This window comes from Dipodomys ordii, unplaced genomic scaffold, assembly GCF_000151885.1.
Source record: "Dipodomys ordii isolate 6190 unplaced genomic scaffold, Dord_2.0 Scaffold22, whole genome shotgun sequence".
NCBI lineage: Eukaryota > Metazoa > Chordata > Mammalia > Rodentia > Heteromyidae > Dipodomys > Dipodomys ordii.
In genome coordinates this window covers 5,986,595-6,002,929 of record NW_012267238.1, presented here as the reverse complement: position 1 = coordinate 6,002,929, position 16,335 = coordinate 5,986,595, and the positions used below count along the sequence as shown (strand labels likewise).

The 16,335-nt window shown below is 52.8% G+C and overlaps 1 protein-coding gene across 1 annotated transcript in view; it reads right to left on the bottom strand.

Moving 5' to 3' along the window:
- Capn5 (calpain 5) overlaps window positions 1-15,259 on the bottom strand; it is a 43,367-nt gene extending 28,108 nt beyond the window's left edge. Inside the window, exons 1-2 of the mRNA XM_013014206.1 lie at window positions 15,063-15,259; window positions 3,918-4,049 (exon numbers count right to left, since the gene is read on the bottom strand). Of these exons, the coding sequence (XP_012869660.1) occupies window positions 3,918-4,049; window positions 15,063-15,227 (297 nt within the window). The 5' untranslated portion in view covers window positions 15,228-15,259. The remainder of the gene's footprint in view (window positions 1-3,917; window positions 4,050-15,062) is intronic.
- Window positions 15,260-16,335: the final 1,076 nt, after the last annotated feature.

Here is a 16,335-nt window from a genome sequence, read left to right as displayed (position 1 = left end):
AGAGGGGTTTGGCCGGCAGAAGCCCGAGGACCAAGGTGTCGAGCTTCACACACAGAGTAGAAGAGGGGCCGATAAGGGTGAGGGAGGGCCAGTAGGAGAGATGAGAGGGCTGTGGCCAGCAGGAGAGGAAGGAGGCAGAGGCTGCAGTGGGCCCAGCCCAGTGACATCCTGAATGCTGCTTGGTCACTAGATGCTCCGGAGGACCCGCCAAACACTGAATTGACAGGATTGAACTTGGGGGAAATGCAAGCCCCCCAACACCTATGGCATAATTGCAAAAACTACACGTCAAAACAAACAAGATGGGCCTGCACTACTAGCTACTCAGGAGGCTGAGATGTGAGAATCAAGGTTTGATGCCAGCCTGGGCAGGAAAAGTCCATGAGACTCTTATCTCCAATGGATAACCCAAGAGCCACAAATGGAGTTATGTTTCAAATGACCAGCTTTGTGTGCAAAAAAGCTAAGGCACAGATCCCAGCCCCTGAGTTCAAACCCCAGGACCAACACACACACACACACACACACACACACACACACACACACACACACACACACACACACACACACACACACACCTCCTTAACCTCAAGGGTCTACAGAAACCCCTAAGACTGCTAGTTACTAAGACTTTTTGTACTTTTTCATATTTCTTCCCCAGGACCCAACTGAAGTGGACTGGGCTTCAAAACTGAGAGTGAAACTGGCACATATTACAGGGAAGGAATTTGGAGGCAACTTCCAAAATGGGACTTAAAAAGTACTGCCCCCCCCCCACCACCCTAGGCCTTTCTCTCCCAGCCCTGTCCCAGCGTAGCCCACCCCCAACCTTTGCCCCTATAAGCATCCAGACTCCTTCCCTGGACTCTGGTCACTTCCACCTTTCTTCTAATCATGATCCTGACTGCTTCTCCTCAGCCTACACCACAGCCAGGCCGGAGCCTGACACAGAGACTCGGGGCAGGCAACAGGCTTGCAACTCACAACAGTCCTGTAACAGATGCTCAAGAAAACTATCACAGAGGTTCACAGAGCCTGGTCACTTGCAGTCCACTCGTGGCTCTTGGAAAACAGTTGAGTTGGAGTGGAGAGGCCACAGTACCTTTGCCGCAAGAGGGGTCTGGCAGAACAGAAGTTGAGTATCAGAGAACCCTCAAAATCAGGGGTTTGTTTTCCTTCCACACCTTGAGAGGTACATACTAAGAGAGATTGTGACCAGCCCCAGGCTAGCAACTACCATGGCACCCAATTGAATCAGAAACAATCTGGCTGTTTTTGAACTCTGTGCCTGCTGGTCCCAGGTTACTTGAAGGACTAGGAGTAAATGAGTGGCTTCCTGGAAGAGGAGCATGTATGCCATAGATATGACACTCCTGACCCTGAGGCTCAGCACCCAGGATGTAGAACTGGGTGAGAAGTAGGGCTGTGCACCCCGATTCTTCCACTGTCCTTCCATGGAGAAAATGGAGGTAGGGCAAGGAGGCCTTACAGGGCAACAGGCCAAGAAAGCGAGGGGTAAAAACAAACAGAAGCCAGTCAGCAGGGACAGGGACACAGGACACAATAATGAGCTCCCAAGGGTCTCCTTCCTGGACCCAGGGGCTGTCACCATAGCAGCAGTCAGGGGTAGTGTGTAATTACTGAGAGTGCCCAGCCCTGCCCCAGCCTCCCCCGGGACCAGACTACTGGAGATCAGCCTCTGAGACCACCGGGGCTGGAGTCCCAGCCCCCTGCAGGAGGAGATTTAAAAAAAAAAAAGAAAAGAAAAAAAGAACAAAACAGGCCTGCTGAAGATACCCAGCATGCAATCTCCTGCCTGAAGCCTTGGGCCTCTGCCACCAGCTAAATGGGGAGCTGTGGGGGGAGAGGGAGCTAGACAGGGACAAGGTGGCAGGGAGCAGGGTTTTCCCCTTCAAATGTGCAGATGGCCCCAGTTAGGCTATGGCCCACTAGAGGCAGAGGAGGACCAGCCAGGGAAGCTGTCCATGGAACTGTCAATCTGGATCAAACAACCTTTGGGGGAAAAGGGGAGCCCTCATTCCCCAAACTCTCCCAAACCCTCTGTGTCAGCCCTGTCAAGCTCATCAGCAGGCTTTACCCAGGGCCAGGTGTGCCCACAGGGACCTCACCTCAAGAGGAGAGGTAACAGATAAACAGGCAATTACAGAGCTGGACCCTGGCTAGCTTGGGATGGGACTCAGAGAAAGTGGCTGGAAGCCAGGGCCTAGTGGCTCATGCCTGAATCCTAGCTACTCAGGAGGCTGAGATCTGAGGATCATTGTTTGAAGCCAGCCTGGGCAGGAAAGTCTCTGAGACTCCTATCTCCAATTAACTAGCAAAAAGCCAGAAGTGAAGCTACAGTTCAAGTTTATAGAGTATCATTCTTGAGCAAAAAAGCTAAGGGACAGTGCCCAAGTCCTGAGTTCAAGTCCGGTACAAGCACTACAATAAAACAAAAGAAGCTAGGCACTGGTAGCTCATGCCTGTAATCCTATCTACTCAGGAGGCTGAAATCTGAGGATCTCAGTTTGAAGCCAGCCTGGGCAGGAAGGTCTGTGAGACTCTTATCTCCAATTAACTACCAGAAAACCAGAAATGGAGCTGTGGCTCAAATTGGTAAAGTGTTAGCCTTGAGTGAAAAAGCTCATGGATAGCACCCAGGCCCTGAATTCAAGTCCCACAACTGACTGGGGGAACAAAGGAAGAAGGAAAGAAAGAAAAAAGGAAGGAGAGGAGGTAGATAGGGAGGGAAACAGCAGGAATGTGCAATGTGTACTAGTCATGTATCCCAACAACGGTTCAGGCTTGGACCCTCTCTAGGCCTGGAAGTTCACAAGTGATAGCTCTTGAAGGGCTGAAGAGTGCCTCTCTGAGTCCTTGCTTAGAGATAACACAGAACCCACATCTATAGGCTGTGGTGGTGGTTCTGATGGCCTCGAGGGTCCACAGCATACAGCTGTCCTGACTCTACAGGACCATCGGAAGCTGGGTCCCAGGGTGACACTGTGGCACTGTGAAGGGCCACATCCTGTTCAATCAATGTGAGAACAGGGGCATCTCCCACAATCCCAGCCTCAGTCAAGGGCACAGTGCCCTCTGCTGGCCAAGGGATGCTACAGCAGACAAGGGGAAGCAACCTCTGTCTCTAGCACCCAGTTTCAGAGGATCATAACACTGGCCACAGTTCCCACGGTCCACTGAGCACCCTGCAATGCCAGACCCTGCAAAAGCAGGCCTCCCTGAGAGACAGCTTCGCTAGAGTCACACAGCTTCCAACTGGGAAGGCTGGGGCTCCAATCCCACTGTCAGCCCTGAGAAGGGAGAGTAAGAAGGGCAGAGACAGGAAAGGAATAAAAACTTGTGTTTCCCAGGATGGGAATCCAGATCTCCACCAACACTTCAAATCTGGCCTCCACCCCAACCTCCCTACCTCCCCAGGAAAGGAGCCCTGAGCTTTAGCAATCTCACAGTCAAGCACTGCTATTTAAAGTCTAAGAAGCAGGACCAGGGCCCATTCAAAATCCAGAGGTATGAACCAGGAATCACAAAGCCGGAGTTATCTGAACTAGCCCTGTTGAACAACTGGAAAACAAGGGCCTAGAGGAGGACACAACCTGGTTCTCATCGCACAGCAGGTTCCTAAGTGTTAGTGGTCTGGATGCAGGAAGGTGCTTCTACATTGTTTTGCTCCAGGGATCTAGGCCTCCAACAGTTGGGAGGGAACATATCTGAGACCCCTTAAGAACTCCAGACAGTCTCAGTGCCTGTTTGTGGGGACTCAGCTGACGGGTAAAGGAGGGAAAACCCGATGTTTGCTCCTACATGAGACTTGGGTGCAGTTGTTCACAAAGTCCTATATGTCAGGCTGAGATGGCAGCCCTCTAGCCGCCCCCCACATCCCCCCTCCCCTGCCTCACCTTTTGCCACAGCGACTCTCTGGAGGCAAGTGATGAGCAGGCAGCCACGAACCAGCAATTGCCCACCTGGCCCTGGTGCAGGTCATGGGAGCTGATACCATCCACAAAGAGGCGGGGGTCCTCACAGATGTCCTACAGAAAGCATGGACAGTGTGAGGGTGGGAGGAGGTAGAAATTGTCTGCCCTGCAGTCTCGGGGGGCTGTCTGCTCCCCAAAGCCAGCTCCTTCCTGGTCTTTGTTGGGCATCTCTCCTTCCCTGGCTGGATCAAGCTTTTCCCTCAAAGGTAAGACAGTGTATGAAGACCATGGATGACTTCAGGGGGCTGGACCCTGGGCCATCAGCCTTTCTCGGGCCTCTGTGGCCTCCCTGAGCAGCCAGCCCTGCAGGGCTCAGTCACAATGCAGTGGGGTAAGGATGTAAGGATGAGGCCAACACTTAGATGATCTGTGATGAGCACACAGGCGGGGAGACTGGGGTACTGGGGTAGCGTGTCTTTTGTGCTACTCCATACCCCACCTGAGTATGGGGTTGCTATTCCATTTTATGAATGAGGCCTGAGGGTTCAGAAAGGGGAAGTGACTTGTTAAAGGCATACAGCACACAGCTGCCTAAGGGGGGAAGAAAATCCTTCTCCTGGCTTTCTATAGAAACTGGCTGGCCTCTCTCTCTGCTCTTTTCTAGGTCTTTCTCAGCTCTTTCCTTCTCTTCTCTTTCCCAGCTCTCTCTTCTTTTTCCCAGCTCTCTCTCTTTCCCAGCTCTCATTCCCAGGCCTTTCCCAGCCATGTGGAGGGCCAACATGGCCTGGTGCCAGCCAGAATGATGAATAAACCTACCCCTTACCTGAATACCACGTGCGTGGTGCTGTTCTTACTCGGCTACCTCTTTTTAAAAACCTAACATAAATGGTGCCATGACTCGGATAAAGAGCTTAAAGTCAGGATAGCTGGGATTCCTCTCTGTTTTTTTTTTCCTTTTTTCTTTTTCTGTTTGTTTTTCCCTTTTTGCTCTGAGGAATACCCACAGTTCTGAGGGCCTTTTGCAAACCCATCTGTCTGCTGCGGACACAGCGCATCGATACCATTGCTGGCCTTCACATCCACGTCCACACCACTTCTCTACTCTGGTGAGTGAAACTACTCTCTACGGCTCTCTGTTGCTCAGTCTCTGTCCAGACGTGGCACCACGCCAGAGAGCTCCTATGGCCTTTAGCTGAAAGGCCGGTCACCTCTGAAGCCAAGGACACTTGGTTTTGGGGGCTTGGCCATTTCTCTCTAGAGGGCTCTGGGGAAGTCGGGACGCTGCTTCTGGCTGGTCAGCTCTCCTTCACTCACCAGACTGACTCTCCTACACATTGAATGGGGTGCTGTGAATCACGCCTGAGCCGTGAAACCCCTTTGAAATGCCTCCTGCACTCCCTGGAAAGCCAGAGAGCCTCATTTTTATGCCATTCTCAGATGGAGACAGTTTTTGCCACTGCAATGGTAAATGGTCAGAAGTCTGTTTACTTTCAGGCTCTCTTTGCTCTCTCTCTGCCATTCATGTCCAACTTTCCCTATCTCTCCCTTTCTCTTTTCTACATTTTGGCTTGTGCCCTGAAGAGTGCGACGCAGGCTGGGTCCCGGGGATCCCTCCCTCTAGGTTCCTTCTCAAAGGCTAGCCAATGTAGGCTTGGTCTATTTGTTCAGGGTTTCTTTGCATTTTTTCTGAAATTCGCCATCTTGAGTTTGCCATCTTGGTGCCACATGGTGGGTTAAGGGTTTGGCCCCATCTGACCCTTAACCTTCCACCAAGCTTACTACTCCATCCATCTATTCTAAGGTGCCTTGCTAACAAGTTGCTCTTTTCACAGGTCCTAGTAACTGAGGCCCAATCATCTGATGTGCTTTGTTAGCAAAGATGTCTAAACATTGTTGTCAAAATTTTAGGTTTTGAGTTTTGCCTTTTGTGTTTTGTGTTATGTGTTCTGGTACTGACTACGTGACTCTAAAATATTGGGCATATCTGTGCTAAGATTCTCACATCTAAGAAGTTTTGTCATTCCAGAATATTTGTCAGTCAATTCTTGATAAGAACCAGGTAAGCTCTACTTATTCTACTTGATCTCCTTGTTGCTTTAATTGGAAATAATAAAGGGGTTTTGTGGCAAAGATTGTAGTTCAAAGCCAGCCCAGGCCTAAAAATCCCTAAGATTCGATCTCCCAACTAACCTGCAAAGAGCCAGGCTGGAAGCATGGCTCAAGACTCTTATCTCTAACCAGCCAAACACGAAGTGATACTGTAACTCAACGTGGTAGAGCACTAGCCTTGAGCAGAAGTGCTCAAGGACAGTGCTCAGGCCTTGAGTTTAAACCTCCTTGAATACCAACTAGGACAAGCCATCCCAGCAACGAGCACCTAGACTCAGCCAGTCTGGGGAACAAGGGACCATGGAGAGGAGTAAAAGGAGATGATGTCACATCAGCTACTTTGTGCCTGCCCTTTCAAAATTAACCAGAGCCAGGAGGTCAGTAGAAGAAAGAAGCCTGCCCATCCAATGTCTATACCTGTCTACCTATTAACTGAACAGGAATTTATATTCTTGCCTTTGTCACCTGACTACTCTACCTAGTCGCTGGTGTCAGAGGTAGCTAGGGATATTTCTACCAACATTTTCAGCCCCAAGTCCTTCCTCTTGCCATTTATTTGCTCTCTAGTATTTTTTTTCCAGCCCCTCAATGCCTCATGAGACTTCTCCTGACTTCATCTAAGGACTCACGCCACCAAGGGACAGCTGCTGCTCACTGCCTTCCCTGGGAGGAGACCAAATTCCAGCCTTTTACCCCTATTGTCGATGCCCCTTGTCAACAGGAAGTAGCCAGAGAGAATCTGCACCCTATTCATGATTATTAAAAGGCTGGAATGTAAGGTCTGCTCCTGGATGGTGAGCAGGCTCCACCCTCCTCGCAGCAAAGTCTCCACCCAGTACCTGCGTTACCTAGGCAACTGGGACACCTGGAAGAGGTCATATCTGCAACCGCTGAGGTCACATCTGAATTTGATGTGGCCACACCTTTCTCCTCCCATACCCTAGATAAGGCCTAGCCCAGACCCAGACGCTCTCTCTCTGCTCTTTTCTAGCTCTTTCTCAGCTCTTTCCTTCTCTTCTCTTTCCCAGCTCTCATTCCCAGGCCTTTCCCAGTCATGTGGAGGGCCAACATGGCTTGGTGCAAGCCAGAACGATGAATAAACCTACCCCTTACCTGAAAACAAAAAAAAAGAAAGAAAGAAATTGGCTGGGCTGGCCAGAGGGGCTATTCCAGGGGCTATGCTGAGCACCAGGCCAGGAAATCCACTGGTCAGTGCCACCTGCAGCTTCTTCTACTTGCTGGAAGCCCCCTGCTCTGCCTGCAGGAAGAGACCCACAGGGTGGGCTCCATCTCCTGCACTGGGTAATGCCCAAGGGCTGGCACCCAGGCTTCCCATCTCTACTGAGATTGGGTTTTTCTTTTAAGGCCCCCAAGGCTGTGTGCTGTGGAGTGAGAAAAACAAGAGACAGAACCTGAAAGGAGAGCCCCCTCCTGCCTTCTACAGTGGTAACATCCCACCCAGGCTGTGGCTGGGAGCTGGCTCATTTCTGAAGGCAGCAAACAGTGCTCAAGCCAGGGAAGCAGAGCAAATTGTGCAGCTACAGGCCCACGTACACTAGAGGGGCAGGCTGCAGCAATTAGGGTTAGGACGTGCTTTTCCTGTCCAGTCCAGGCCTGCTCAGGACTGCAGGACTGCTATCTGTCTCTAGCACGCCCACTCCAACCTTCCTCTTCTCCATTAGCATCTCACTGAGATGAGAGGGGTGACAGCCCCTCAAAGTGGGGGCAGACACTGAGACATGGCTTTCAGTCACCTGCTGGCACTATGGCAGACCCTGCTGTGGTCTTAAGATGTGGGCATAGCTGACATGTTGACAGGTGCATAGATGACAGGTTGGAGCCTCAGACACACACAAGCCAGAGGGCCAAGGCCTCAGGTTTGCTCCCACAGCCTTTCCACCAGCAGCCAGTAGAGGGCAGAAGAACTAGGAAGATGAAACACTTATTCCTACCCCGTTTAACTGGCAGTGCAACCTGGAGCCAGTAGCTCCACCTCTCCTTGCCTCCATTCCTCACTTAGGTAAATAAACAGGTTGCTATCTTGGCAGGGCTGTGTAAGGCCTCCACTGACAACAGTGGTGGAGAGTTTAGGAGGAAACAGGACAAAGGGACCCCCATAAAGCATTTGAGACTTTTCTGCTCAGAGAGACCAGAATGCTCTCTGCTACCAGACTCAGAGGGCCAGAGCAAGGGCCCTAAGTCTCTGGGGTGGGGTGGGGTGGGGTGGGGGGTGGTGAGGAGATGGGATGGCTCTTGAGATCTGACCACTCCCTCCAGCTGGGACCACAGGACAGCTCTTGGTAACTTCCCCATAGCACAGATTTGGGTCCCAGCACCCAGATCACAGGAAAACCTTCCCTTCTCTGGTCACCAAGCCATACTCAAGCAGAAAGAGCTGCCTGGTCTGTCTGCTACTCCACCCACCTCCACCTCCTTATCTTTCAGCCCAGCCTCCCAGCCCCAGGAAAGCAGTGATTTAGCATCTGCCCTTCTGAGACCCTGAAGGGAGGCAGAGGAACCAACAGCTGGAGGAGTCACTCTAAGAGTCTGGTGACACCCAGGGCAGCAGGGGGAAGTGACATTTAGGTTCCCTTCCACTTCAGGTCCTCTGTGATTCAAGGCATACATCCCTTCTCCACAGATGTCATCCAAGGTCAAAGGGAATTAGTTGGGCTGACAAGACAGAGCAGAACAGGTCAGTAGGGCCTGACCAGGGCTCTCCACCCCCTGTGCAGCATGACAGGGCAGACCTAGGGGTGGGTACAGCCATTCTAGCTCTGCAGATGCTCCAGATCAGGATTATGGCCCCTGAAGCTTACCAGCCCTTGAAAGAGGACAGAAGTAAGCTCAGGAATCAGGGGTCCCTGGATTATACTTCCTTGTCTCTAGAGCAGAGGCCTGACTGAAACTAGGTGAAATCGGTGGCACTTGGAATCTAGAGGTTAAGTTAGGGCCTCTCTAAGGGCATAGTCACAGAAGCTGTTCCCAAGGGCTAGCCACCTGTCAGGGGCTGAGCCCATACTGCTAGACCTTTTTACAGAGGAGGAAATCAAGGCACAGAGTAGTGGGGCCATTTTCCCAGGGGTACACAGGAAGAGGTGAACTGAGACTCCAACTCCTAGCTATTCAGAAGGCTGAGATCTGAGGATCATGATTTGAAGCCAGCCCAGGCAGAAGTCTATAAGAAAATTATCTCCAATTAATCAGCAAAAAAAAAACAGACATGGGCCTTTTCTTTCAAGCCCCAACACCATCAGAAAACAAAACCAAACAAAAACCTCAGGCAATCGGCTACAGATTTCAGACATCAAAAGCACAGTTCCTTCACGGGTCCCCTGGCTTATAATCTCAACTGTGCAGCAGATTCTCAGGCCTCACCTTACCAATGTGGGGCTGGGCTTTTCAAGACCAGTATTTGTCTTTCTGCCTTGGGCCAACAGTTGGGCACAGGCCACAGAATGAGTCAGGGATGATCCTTGACCACAGGCAGGCCCTTTGAGAAGGGAGAGCCAAGCCACAGCCTCTTCGTGAGCAGAGGTCACCTCAGGAGCCAGGGAGATCAGAGAGGTTTCCAGGCGGGGCCTACCTTCAAAGCAGGTGTAGGGAAAGCTGTGGGCCAGAGGTACAGGAAGGTACCAAGGACCCCAAACAACCCTAACATGGGACCAGGCCACTGCCTAGAGAGATGCTGCCTCTGCCATACCCCTCCCTTGGGCCTGGCTACCTGTGCTTTCTATGCCAGGATTCTCTGGCTTTTCTCTGGGTCTGCCTGCCAGCCTGGGAGCTCTAAGGCACCTCTAGGGTGAGCAGAAAACAACAGAGCCTGGGACGAAAGCAGACAGAGGAGGGGATTGGATGGGACCCGCTATTGAGTCCTGCTGGCTAAGCAGTCCAGGGACCTGAGTCCTGGCTGGGCAGTTCTGGGAGACTGGTCAACACACCTCTAGGGCATAGCCTTGGAGCACTTGGTCATCCAGGCTGAAAGACCAGTTCAACAAGATCAAGCTTGGCCCTAAGCCACCTCCCCCTCTGCCCAGCAAGAATTTCAGGTTTCCAGGCCCCGGTGCACAAGCAGGAATGCAGCACCAGGAATGCAGCGGGTCCTTGGCTAGGTCACACCGGCAGAGCTCCCTGCCCTTTGCGCCCACCATCACCCCCTCACCCTTCCTGGATATCCTCAGATCACAGAAGAAATCAACACTGGGAGAGTGAGCCTGGGCTAGGAGAGAAGGGCAGCACTGGTCTTGGGAGTCTTGGCCCTCCTCTGCAACTCTCCCAGCCTCCGTGTTCCTCCATCTCCTTCCACAGTGCCCATCCTGCATGCCACCTCCTCTGATAAGGCTCACTGCACTGACCATCTTGGGGGTCCATTCCTGGACAGGGCAGAGGCCCACCTAGCCACAGGTCTCAGCGTCCACAGGTAGCTTCTTCTGAGGTCTAATGTACAGTATAACTGAGAATCAGCAGCCCCTTCCCCAGGAAGGAAAAAAACCCTAGCAATTTCGGTAAGAACTACCAGGCTGGGGGCTGAGAAGGTGGCTCAGTGGTAGAGTGTTTGCCTTGCATGCATGAGGCCCTGGGTTCGATTCCTCAGCACCACATAAGCAAAAAGAAAAAAGCCGGAAGTGGCGCTGTGGCTCAAGTGGTAGAGCGCTAGCCTTGAGCTGAAGAGCTGAGGGACAGCGCCCAGGCCCAGAGTTCAGGCCCCACAACCAGACCCCCCCCCCAAAAAAAAGAACTACCAGGCTATTTTGGGGGAATTCCAAACTGACATCTATTTGTAAGACTTCTCCTCGTCCCACCCCGTTTTTGTGCTGGTACTGGGACTTGAACTCAGAGCCTTGCACTCTTTCTCTTTTTTGGGGGGTAGGGTGGGTCATGCGGCTTGAACTTGGGGTCTGAGCAATGTCCCTGAGCGCTTCCATTCAAGGCTAGCACTCCAGCACTTCGAGCCCCAGCACTTCTGGTTTTCTTGTAGTTAATTAGAGATAAGAATTTCACAGAATTTCCTGTCTGGAGTGGCTTCAACTCGGAATCCTCAGTTCTCAGCCTCCTGAGTAACTAAGATTATAGGCATGAGCCACCAGTGGCCCAGCAGGACCTTGCATTCTTGCTTAGCTTTTTCACTCAAGGCTACCGCTTGAACCATAATTCTACTTCTGGTTTTTTATTTTTTCTTTTGCTAGTCCTGGGGCTTGAATTCAGCTCCACTTCTGACTTTTTCTGCTCAAGACTAGTGCTCTTAATACTTGAGCCACAGCTCCATTTCCAGCTTTTTTTTTTTTTAGTGTCTAATTGAAGATAAGAGTCTCACAGACTTTCTTATTTTATTTATTTATTTTTTGGTCCGGTCATGGCCTGAACTCTGGGCCTGGGTGCTGTCCCTCAGCTCTTCAGCTCAAGGCTAGCTCTCTACCACTTGAGGCACAGCACCACTTCCAGCTTGTTTTTCTTTTTGCTTATGTGGTGCTGAGGAATCGAACCCAGGGCCTCATGCATGCAAGGTAAGCTCTCTACCACTGAGCCACTTACCAGCCCCTCTCACAGATTTTCTTTACCTGGCTGGCTTCAAACTATGATCCTCAGATCTCTGCCTCCTAAGTAGCTAAGGTTATAGGCATGAGCCACCCGTACCCAGCTTTTTGCTGGGTATTTGGAAATAAGAGTGCCACACATTTGTCTGCCCAGGCTGGCTTCAAACCATATCGTCAGCCTCGTGAGCAGCTAAGATTACAGGCGTGCACCAAAGGTACCAGGCTCCTTGTCCCATTTTACAGTTCGCCAAGGATCCCCCACCAGGCTGATGCCTCAGGATAAGTAGATTGTGGATGGGCAGGGGATGGCGGGAGGGACAGGAGAGATGAGGGCTGCTCCAGAAACTGGAGAACTTCTTGAGCTCCCAGGCTCTGCCCTATTGCCTCTATTCTCCCCATCAGCCTGGGAAGGAGGCCAGCCCCCTTAACTGCACCAGAAAGAACAAAACACAATGAGTCTGCAGGGGTGGGGGCCAGGGCAGGTATTCTGCATGACTGAGAAGGATAAGGCCTGTCCCACCTGCACAGCCAATCAAATAGGGGACCCCAGGCTGTCCTAGGTCCCCAACACAGGGCAAGGAGAAGATGGGTAGGTGAGGGAAGAAGCTTCCATGTGTCTGACACCTCAGACTTCCCAAGTCATTCTACCTCCCAGACACCACTCCAATGAGCAAGACCCGTTTCCCTGCCCCTTCCCTCCAAGTAAGGAACCTGAGGCCAGGAAAGGGGGTGGTGGTAACTTGTTCAAGGCTACACCTTACCTCAGTAAGGTAAGCAGGCTGGAGACAAGTCTGTCTGTCTCAAAAACCCAGCTATTCACTCCAGTTTGAAAGCTGGGAAGCAGGGAGGCAGGGAGGCAGGGAGGCTGGGGGGGGAGGGAGGCCCAGAGGCTGGCTGAGGGGAACCTCTAAGGACAGCGAAGGCACCAGAATGATCAACTTAGAAGAGCTGGGGAACAGGAGAGAAATGGCAAAGGATGCCATTCAGGCTTTGGAAGTGATGGCTCTCTGCTGTTTGTAAACAGTTGGGTCACAAGACTCAGGGAGTTAAACTTTATGGAAACAGCTGCCTTAGGCCTGTTTCTGGGTGTTCATGGTCAAGAGCTAGCTCTACCCCACCCTTGACCAAGGCGGCCTAACTTCCTGCTCCACAAGCTGGTCATCCTGAAGGTTCTACACCCCAACCCCACAGGGACTCCCCCCTCCCCCCCCACTGCTCACCAGGCTCCACCCAGTAGGACTCAGCTCTTGACCAGAAGCAATAGAGAATTGAACCATTCTCTCTCTCTCTCTCACACACACACACACACACTCCGTCACTGCCCAGCCACAGCTGTGCTCTGTCCACTTCCTCCATGAGCTAGGAGGGTGGCACTTGGCATGTGCCCAGGAGGAAAGCACTGAGGGAGAGGAGGCGTGGCAGGATGCCAAGGGAGCAGTGACTCCTTGGGGCCTAGGAGAAAGCTAGCCGGGGTCAGCCGGGTATCAGGCCCTACAACCCCACAACTCCACAACCATTATAAGTGACAGCCGAGGGCAGGAACAAGGTCAGAGTAAGGGTAGCAAGGGATAAAGCAAGAGCAGCCTAAGAGAGCTAGTGTCTCCCTCCTCCTGCACCCACATCCAGGCCTCACAAAGGCCCTTTGAGCCCGTCCCCCACCCCCATAAATACACTCTGACACAGAGAGGGAGGAGGCACGGGCAGCCCAGGAGGGTGGCTACTGAGCATCTGCTAGAGAACAGAGCTGGGGGGGGGGAGGGGGCTAAGGGAGAAGCACCAGGGCCCCTCCAGCTGGTGCCAAGAAAAAGCTGGGCTCCGGGACACCAGCCTTGCTCTGCCAGCAGCTTACAGATCATCTGGATATTCAACCTGTTTCTCTCCCTCTTGAAGTTCCCTGTCCAGGTCAACATATAGGAGAGAAACTTGACCACTAGATTTCAGGGACCTGAGAGCCTGTGTAAAACTCCAGTCTGACTTTGGCCCACTGTGGAGAGCCCGGCCTTGGATGGTTCCTGTGACCTCTTGAGCGAGGGCCATGCCCTTCCACCTGGCACATCCCTTTGGGGCTGACCTGCAGGCCTGAATCTTTCTCCCTTGCTCCCCACCTGTCCTGTGCTCAGCTGCCCAGCTGAGGCTAAGGGAGCCTGATGCCAGCCCCACCTTGTGCTGCCACTGATGCCTCCTTCCAGCGGCCTCCGTATCCCTGGCCCCTCACCTGGCCTGAGTGGTGGCCAGCAGGAGTCACAGCCTCCTCCCAGCCCAAGAGACCAGATAGAGCCGGATTTTCCCCACTAAACGCTCCTACAGCCTAGAAAGGGCTCTGGGGAGGTACTCTCCTGCAGACTCCCCTTCCTCCAGGTGCTGGGAACCCCTCTACTCTGTGGGACCCTTCCCAGCTCCACCCTCATATGGAGGAATCAAAGTTCCAGAGGACAAAGTCCTGCCATGGGGACACATGTGACATTTCTGTTGGGCAGGATAAAGCACACTTGGGTCTCAGGGCCCACGGTCAGGAGTGGCTGTGGGAGGTCCCCTATTCTTTCTGGCCATCAGGCTCCCTGGACTGGGTAACAGTCACAGCAATATCACCTCTCTCCACCTCTCTACTACTGTTCCTGCTGACCAACCATAATAAATTCCCTCACTTTGACAGGAAGTGACCATTTCAAAACCATGACAGAAGCCAGGTGCCTGTGGATCACACCTGTAATCCTAGCTATTCAAGAGGCTAAGATCTGAGGATCGCAGTTCAAAGCTAGCCTAGGCAGGAAAACCAGTAAGACCCTTATCTCCAATTAAATACTAGAAAACTGGAGGTGGTACTGTGGCTCAAAAGTGATACAGTGCTAGCCTTGAGCAAAAGAGCTCAGGGACAGTGCCCAGGCCCTGAGTTCAAGCCCCACAACCAAAAACCACAAACCAACCAACAATTACTGTAGTAACCAGGAATGTAAATGTCTTGCAATGTGAGCATTGCTGCATATTTTCCTAAACAGAGATCCCAGTACTTATGTCAGTAGCTTATGTCTCTAACCCTAACTACTCAGGAGGCTGAGATCTGAGGATCATGGTTCCAAGTTAGCCCAAGAAGGAAAGTTCATGAGACTCATATTTCCAACTAACCAGCAAAAAGCCAGAAGTGGAGCTGTGGCTCAAGTGATTAGAGCACCAGCCTTGAATGAAAAGGTAAGGGACAGGCTCTGAGTCCAAGCACCAGAACAGCCACAAAAAGAGGTGGAGATGTGGAGAGATCCTGTGCACATCACTTCACATGTACCCCACAATCTCCCTGGGAAAGAGCAGGGCCTGCCTTCCCATGTGGGCTTGGCTGGGCAGGGTGACCACTGCCCCTCTCAGACCCCTCCAACTCAAGTCCCCTAGCAAGGGGCCCCATTTGGACCCCTCCTGTTTTCCAAGCAAGAAGGGGAGGGACAACCAAAGCTCAAGGGAGAATTGGGCCTGCTCCCTGGCTGTAGACACTGACCTTGGGCCGCTTCCACCTGACAGTGGGCCCTGGGGTGCCCCTGTAGTAGAGGGAGTCATCCGTGGCAGGGAAGTGGGGGTCCTCGAAGAGCACCTTCCTGCGTAGACAGGCTCGCTTCAGAGCCGAGTAGTTCTGGTCCTCATAGGCCTTCACGCAGGAGAACATGGTGGCTGCTGCCCCCGGAGGGGAGGGGGAACTACCTGGAGGACAGGAAGGCAGGAAGACCATCACTCAGAGGCACCTGGGCTTCCTGTGTGCTCCCCAGCAGCCCAGGGAGCAGTGACATCATTCCCCCATCACACAGACGGGCACAAAGATTCAGAGGCCACACAGCTGGTCCCCCCAAACAAGCCCCACTCTGCTACCGCATTCTCTCCTTTCTGATGCCCAGGGGCGATAGCAGATCACAGGCTGCAGTGCAGTGTTCAGGGCTGGCCGGGGCCACACCCGCCTCCCTCCCTCCCTTCCTTCATTTGACTAGCCTTCCTTCCCTACACCTCCCCAGAGAAAGCCACATAGGCCACAGTCACACCCACAGGAGTCGGCCATGCGTACAGGTGCGGGTGCTCTCCTCCCCACCCTCACCTCTAGGCAACAGGGCGGGCAAACCTGTGGCAGGGGCCCAGGATCACTCACAGCCCATGCTGCTCCTCTCAGGCACGCCGCCCTCCTACGCACATCACTGCAGGAAGGGAGCAGGTGCCCGGTCTGCCCTTCACAGGCGGGAATTGGGGGCCCCACATGGAGCCTTGTACCTTGTACCCACATGCTGACCAAATTCAAGGGACAGAGACTAGACCAATGTGGTTGGGGAGGCCTCAGGGAGGGAAGTGAGAAGGAAGCAGGGGAAGGAAGAGGAAGAGGAAGAGGGGAGGCAGCAGGGCTGCACCTGAGTGGCTGTCCCACCCAGGCCAGCAGGCAAGGCTCAACACCCCTGGATCTCTTCCTCCCATGCCAGACTGGGGTGACACTGCCATCCCCATCTAGGTACAGGCCACAGTGTCACAGTCTAGCCCTGAGGGAAACCGAGGCATGGTAGATGGGCTTCTGGAAGCAAAGTGTCCAAACAGGATTCATGTAGATGCCAATCCTGACTGCACCACTTAAGTTTCTGCTGGGTGACCCTGGACAAGTTACTCAACCTCTCTGACCTCCCCTCTCCCATCTCAATGACAGGAACACCTGCTTCAACAGTAGGAAAATGCCCAAGGGTAGGGGAAGGAGAATGATGTGGCCAGCCTCTTCTCAGTCCCAGGGAAACATGATCTCTCTG